General features: G+C 40.4%; 1 protein-coding gene across 1 annotated transcript; it reads right to left on the bottom strand.

The window, feature by feature from the left end:
• Positions 1–685: 685 nt before the first annotated feature.
• LOC129728243 (uncharacterized) lies at positions 686–4,990 on the bottom strand. Its single transcript, XM_055686660.1, has one exon. It carries the CDS (start codon positions 4,988–4,990, stop codon positions 686–688), a length of 4,305 nt encoding a protein of 1,434 aa, XP_055542635.1.
• Between the last annotated feature and the right edge of the window lie 2,499 nt (positions 4,991–7,489).

The raw sequence follows: 7,489 nt of genomic DNA, 5'->3' as shown, positions 1-7,489 counted from the left end.
CCGCTACGAAATTCATAATGTGTTCCGAACTTTTTCAGTTTGATGAAGTAACACCGCAATAATAGGCATACGCAAAGATACTGGACTTAATCGGACATCTCCTCGTAAGGTGATCCTCTCTATACCGAAAACTATTGCACGTTGTTGATTTATCTGTAGATAATACGACCTCATGGGATGTATCGACGCGGAGTCTTTAGGGGTTTGGTCAACCGGACATTTAGTTTTCTACCTTACAGATCAAGTAGCGACGTCTCTCGTATAGACTTCGTCTGTCCTAAAAGAAAAAACGCTACGATACCGCGAAAAACACACCTGAAGTCACGAATATTCGGTAAAAAAAAACAAGTGAAACTGTCGTTAATAGCCAGAGTTAAGATGAAGAAAGTATAAATGAGCGGGACAAAGTTTGCCGGATAGCTAGCCTCTAACAAGTTATATATGATTTCAACACGACGTACCGATATGGAAGCTATCAATCTCGTAAATACTATTCGCGCCGTACACTCGGTGTTCTATTTGAGTAATACACGCGATATAATTAAACCAAATTCATTTATTGAACCGTCTAGAAGCACGTACTAATAGCGAATGAAAATTAGAACAAAGTGTCGGTATCAATACAGGGTCATCTAATGACAAGGGGTGTGCAACTACCGCAACATCCTCCTCACTATTAAAAAAGTTATCTTAAATCTACATGATAATCTTTAAGCTTAGTTGGTAGACGACTTTCTCTTCTTGGTCGTACGATGGGACTTTTAGCTAATGAAGCACGTTTCTCTTTTGAATAAAAACCACGTTGTGTCGCAGAAGGCATATCGGGGAGCGCAGTCGATGCTGCATCAATCGCAGCAGGTGCTGACTGATTCGATGCATGACAGTCATTCGCGAAAAATGTATCATTCGGAACAGGCGAATCAGAAATAGTTTCTTGCTGAGACGACTTCGTTGGAATACTATAATTTGGAATTGTGGTAGGATCTTTGCAGGGTTTAATGTGGACCAAGCTACGGCGATAACCTGCACCATTTACCTCCACCTGGAAGGAACGTTCACTTAAGCGATTCGACACAGTGCCACGAGACCATTCTTTTGAAATTTCTGGATTTAACTGCACATATACTGGCGATCCAACTTGAAGATCAGGTAGATGTTTACTTGAGTTGTCATAGCGAACTTTAATTTTCTTCCGGTTTGCCTCGATAGAATTCGGAACACCTTCGACAACCTTTGGGAATAGATTTTTCGCCGATGTCGGTATACCGCACTTCGTGGATCTCGAAAATAAACGGGCCGCTGGACTGGAACCTATTTTATTGGGTATGTTCCGCCAATGCAAAAGAGCATACCAAAAATCTATTCCCGACTCTTCTGACTTTTTCAGTAAACGTTTAGCGATCTTCACGGCTGCCTCCGCTTTCCCGTTAGATTGCTGGTGATGAGGAGATGATGTAGTGTGCTGAAAATCCCATTCGATGGCGAATTCTTCCATCTTTCGGCAAACGAAGTTCGTACCGTTATCTGTTAGTATAATTTGTGGCTTTCCGTGACGGGCGAAGTTCTCCTTGCAGGCGGCTATAACTGATTCAGGTTTCAAATCTTTCAAGATATTAACTTCAAAGTAATCCGAGTAATGGTCAACTGTCACAAGAAATGCTCTCTTAGTTCCTTGGTAATCAGAGAAAAACACATCCATGGAAACAAATTGAAAAGGGTACACTGGAATGCCGTGAGTCATCATAGGCGGATTGGATTGAGATGCAGCAAATTTAGCACATGTTGCACACGACTGGATAGCTTCTTTTATCTGAGCACTCATTCCTGGCCAAAAGACATTCGCTCGAGCCAGCTTCAACGTAGCTTCAATTCCGTTATGACTTGCGTGACAAATATCAATGAGCTTCCTGCGCAAAGGTTGCGGTACCAGGATTCTATCGTTCCGGAAAATAAGTCCGTCTTGGGTGGACAGCTCTTGCGAGTAACGAAAATAAATCTTCACACTATCGGGCACTTGGTCAGCCGTTGTTGGCCAACCATTCAGGATGTATTCGATGATAAGCTGCATCGTCGAGTCTTTTGCTGTTGCTTGCATTGTTTCGCTTAAGCGAGTATCCGAAATACTTAGGCAATTGCTCATCTTGACATTTCCCAAATCCTCGAAGACCTTGTATATGTTGCTCTTCTTATATGCGTCTACAGTAATATCGTCGTGAAGCGGGGCCCTCGATAGAGCATCGGCAACCACATTATCTTTGCCAGTCACATATTCCAACGTTAATGTATACCGCTGGAGATTCAACAGCATGTGCTGAAGTCGACGCGGGGCTGATAACAGTGGCTTCTGAAAAATGTTTATGAGTGGCCGATGATCCGTCTTAATAGTGACTTTAGGATTTCCCACAACCAATTGATCGAAACGGATGCAAGCAAACAAAATGGCCAGTAGTTCTTTCTCTATTTGAGCATACGATTTCTCTGTGGCAGTTAACGTTCGGGAAGCGTATCCAATAACTCCATCCTGTTGATATACGGCAGCTCCTAAACCGAAGCAACTCGCGTCACATTCGATGGTTATCGGCAGGTTCATGTTGTAGTAGCGTAGTATTCCAATATCCGATACCAACTCTTTCACGCTTTTAAATTCTCCTTCCTCAACTGCAGTCCATTGCCAGCTAACGGAATTAGATATCAGTTTCCGCATGTTTGTAATATGCATGCTAAGATTCGGGATAAAACGGCTCAAATAATTTATCATACCGATAAAGCGATGAACTTCTTTTCGATTTAAAGGAGTAGGAAAGTTTCGAATAGTTGAGATCTTGCTTTCATCAGGCTTTAAACCTTGGTCGGTAAGCACGTGTCCGTAAAAAGGTACTGAAGTCTGGCATAATTTTAGTTTCGAATGGTTTAGTCTAACATTACGTTGCTCAAGTCTGGACATAAGGTTTCTCAAGTTTTTGTTGTGATCGATCAATGCTTCTAAATACGTGTTCCCTTTCCCATACACGAGCAGGTCGTCTGCGATACACTCTACTCCGTCAAGTCCTTGGATTACTTCCAGCAACTTCATTTGGAAAATCTCAGGAGCGGAAGAAATGCCAAATGGAAGCCGTGTCCATCTATACCGTCCATAGGGAGTCCAAAATGTCGTTAGCTTGCTGCTAGGTTCATCCAGAACGACATGCCAAAATCCTTTTTTTGTGTCCACTGTCGAAAACACTTTTGCTTTACCTAGCTCTGGGAGAATTTCGTCAAGAGTTATGAACTGCAAATGGGGTCTCTTGATTGCCTTGTTGAGAGGAACGGGGTCTAGGCAAATTCGGATGCCTTTTGATTGCGCGTTTCCACGCTGAACCAAAACCAAATTGCTAACCCAATCGGTATGTTGTGGTTCTTTTACAATTATTCCATCTTTTTCGAGAGAAAACAATTCTTGTTTTAACTTACCTCGCAAAGCGATAGGTACTCGACGTGGCTGTTGAATTAGTGGAGAAATGCTTTTATCGCATTCTAGTGATACCTTTCCAGCTAGTTTTCCATATCCGACAAAGAGTCCTTTGTGTGCTTCGACAATTTGTTGAGCTTCGATGCGATAAACGTTGAGTAAATTGCTATATGATGTTGACGATTTAGGTTCGCTCAGAGAAACTGCTTTGCAGAATTTAACTAAGCCTAGCACACGACACACTTTTGCAGATAGTAAGGGACGATGATCTACGTCGACTACTTGTAGCACCAAACTATATTCTTTTCCCATCCGACGACATGGAATCTTAACTTGTCCCAAAACTTTGATGGGATTTCCCCCGAAGCTTTGTAGACGGAACTCGGAAGGCAATAGTGGTGGATTTTCGTTCCCAATAAGTTTCGACAAGCAAGCATGACCAATCAGGCTCGTGTTCGGTCCTGTGTCGAGTTCGCATACTACTGATTGCCAAGCACCAGCAAATTTGAGGTCTAACTGAGCTGATACACCTCCTCCTTTGGATGTACTATCGAAAATTTTTCCGATTTCGTATTCGTGATCTGAATCCTCCTCCGATTCATCACCAACGGAAGAATCTTCCTCTGACTCGCTTGTTTTCTCGTTGATTTTTTTAACTCGTCGTGGCTTCTGTTTGCGAGACTTTTTATTTATTTTACATACCTTTTCGAAATGGTTTTTACCATTGCACCGATGACAACGTTTTCCAAACGCTGGGCAGACACCTTTTGCAAACTCATGTTGATCACCACAAAACTTACAGCGAGGTAACTTTGTTTTGGCCTTCTGTATCTTTTTAACCTCCGCATCAGCATTCGGCATTCCTAGCTCTAAAGATCGATTGGCTGCTATCTTTTCTGCTCTACACATGTCAACTGCTTTCGAGGAGTCAATATCATATATTGTGAGCATCTTAGTGCGAAGATGGAGCCATTTATTTGCAGTGACTAGTTTGAACGTTATTAGTTCGGTTTCTAATGCACCCAATTTAGCTATTTTAGCTAAAGTCTTGAGACGTGAAACAAAATCATCAATAGTCTCTCTTGAAAGCTGTGCAGCCGAGAAGAAATCTAGTCGATCTATGATTATGTTTCGCTTAGCTACAACCTTCTGTTTGATAGCAAGCAAGGCTGCTTCAAGGTTGGCTTGTTCGTTCGTGGTGAGCTCAAAATTAAAATATTTTTTTCTTGCTGGCTCTCCGATCACCGCCAGGAGAAAACTAACCTTTTGAGGATCATCTGTAGCTGACCACCGGTCCATTTCAATGGCTTTTTCGTAGTCTCTCCAACTCTTTTCAAAAAATTCGAAATTGGCTTCCATATCTCCTTCTAATGCAAGCGGCGATGGCTGAGGTACCGAAACGCTTGCAGTGCATGGCTGGCGACTAGCCGATACGGTAGCGGCTATTGATTGTTGATTCACTGTCGCTGTTATTCCACGGAAAAGCTCTTCAAACATTCTGGTTTGATGATCCAAAAGTTGCTGGAACTGCTGATTATCCATTTCAATGAGGATGCGTAATAACTGCTGAAAACAAAATGGTCGCGAACTAATTGCGACTTTGCGTTTTCCCACAATCACTATTCCCGTGACGCTTTTTGAAAGTCTAGATTATTTGTTACTTTTTGTTTCGCGATGTCAATGACGCAGAAAACACTATTTTCACAAACAAACTTTACTTTTTTACTTCTGACACCATGTTCTATTTGAGTAATACACGCGATATAATTAAACCAAATTCATTTATTGAACCGTCTAGAAGCACGTACTAATAGCGAATGAAAATTAGAACAAAGTGTCGGTATCAATACAGGGTCATCTAATGACAAGGGGTGTGCAACTACCGCAACACACGGGTAACAACGAAACGTTATTTTCACGTAGACTGATGGATGGAAAATCCGAGTTTTTCGTGCAGGCAATAGGGTAGTCTGTCAATAGTCTGTTTAACCGTTAATCACAATCAATATTATCATTCATACTACGGCAACCGGCGTAAGGACAAATAAGTAGTAACAACGCGATTATCGTTTTCGTAGACGCACGAGGGAATATTCCTATTAAATTTTAAATTTGGCAACATCCATGCATCCAAAGCTCGAAAAATTAAAAATAAGCATGTAAGCATAAGTAACAATACTACATTCCTAATAAATTTGCAAAATGCCAATGTTGTCAAAATTGGTTTCATGGTTTCGAACCCGTGTCATCTTTAAAAAATTTTACCTTAATTTGCGTGGAAGCTAGAAAAAAATATTCAAAAGCTGAAGAAATCCAAAATAGAAGTAAGAGAACATATCTTACAAAATAAAACCGCCGCATTGTTTTTTTTTTTGGAATTTTTAAGTATTCCAAAATCCAAATACACTTTCTTACGCGGTGCAAGTAAAATTCAGATGCAGCTCGCAACTAGAAACGAACAACTCTAGTGGAAAAGTATTACACCGAATTCTACATTAAATGACGCACGAACCCACCGCCATAGGAATCGTGTGGCATAACCGGCATTACACCTAAAACGATAAATCTGTGCGCGCGAAAAGTCGAATCATGCGAACAGCAAAAAGAAAACAGTATCACATTCTAACGAGAACGGATACAATCTAATTGTCTTTCATCTTTCTTATACAACAGCAGTTCACATAATCTGCTCAAAGACACCTGTACCAAATTCTTATGACAAAATATGAAAATTGTTCACCATTGCAGACCGTTTCGGTATCAGAATAAATCATATCAACTCCTGCCAACACTCATACTTTGATGCCACGTTTCCACTCGTTCATCAAGTGTGAAAGAGAGGAAAACAATTTAGTCTAGAATATAGCAGTGGGACAGTTAACCGTTTCCAATTGGAAAACGGTAGTACTTGTTTTTTTTTCTACTTCGCTCGTGCATCAATGATCGGAAACTATGTAATGAGATCAGGTTTCAGTAAAATTTTAACAAAGAAATACAAAATTACTCTACATGCAACCCGTTAGAATAGTTCAAGCAAATTTCTACTTATCTCTTAGTGCTATGCTTTAGCGTTATGGAGAGCAATATGCCCTCAAGTTGACACACACGAGTCTCCTTCATCTTCTTTACACGAACACGAAACTCATACACACAACGAAACGGCTTCTCTTGATTCAGCCATTACATTTTCACAAATCACAAATCTTCTAAGTAAATTTTCACTCTATATCTAACTTTTTCCGAATATATTTCACTACTGACACACGCGATAGTACAAAAAGGAAAAAATTTGCTAACTTTCATGGACACATCTTGTTGAATAACATAGAAAAAAAGAAAATAATCGGAGCGAGTAAAAACGCGGGTTTGTTCCATTGGCTGTGTTGCCAGCTCTCGATTTGTAGTTGACTGGCCTAATATGTATAAAGTAACAGTTAGTATAACAAAGGTTTCTGCACCACTAGGTGGATTAATTCTGGTTTTTCATATACAATCTTGAACAGCTCAACGATCGATGACGGACTATGCACGGTAAATCGGTTTTGCTCACAGTGTCAATTTTATGAGAATTTAAGTCATCAGATGGCAGCACTAACCATCGGAAAGTGGTCGTGTTCAAAATGTATGAAAAATCTGGAAGTTAGGTATCTTGTTCTAGTTATCTTTGACTCGAGCGATCAAAACAGCAACAACAAACGAGCAAAATCGTTTCAAATGACCTGGAAAACTCATCTGGATCTGTTTGATGATACAAAACTCGTGCAAATCTAGAAAACCCGTTTTCGCATCTCTGGTAACTCCGGCACACGGCTGGAATAAATAAGAAAATGTTTGAACTTAAATATTAGGTTAATCCAAGTAACTAATATCTTATTTCTATTTAGTTACGTTTATTTTCAAATGTTGCATCAGAAAAATTATTATATTAGTGCAAATTTGAGAAAATGGAGGCCAAAGTAGGTAATACGAGTTTACTGTTCGCCCAAAAGAGGTTAAAGGAGGTTTCCAGGGCAGTCCAGTATTGGACTCCAGGGATGATCG

This window comes from Wyeomyia smithii, chromosome 3 (genome assembly GCF_029784165.1).
Source record: "Wyeomyia smithii strain HCP4-BCI-WySm-NY-G18 chromosome 3, ASM2978416v1, whole genome shotgun sequence".
Lineage (NCBI taxonomy): Eukaryota > Metazoa > Arthropoda > Insecta > Diptera > Culicidae > Wyeomyia > Wyeomyia smithii.
The sequence above is the reverse complement of the archived record's forward strand: the minus strand, read 5'-3'. Positions and strand labels throughout refer to the sequence as shown.

Bases quoted from the DNA above. Each gene is read 5' to 3' on its own strand.
- LOC129728243 (XM_055686660.1), bottom strand. From the start codon at position 4,990: ATGGATAATCAGCAGTTCCAGCAACTTTTGGATCATCAAACCAGAATG.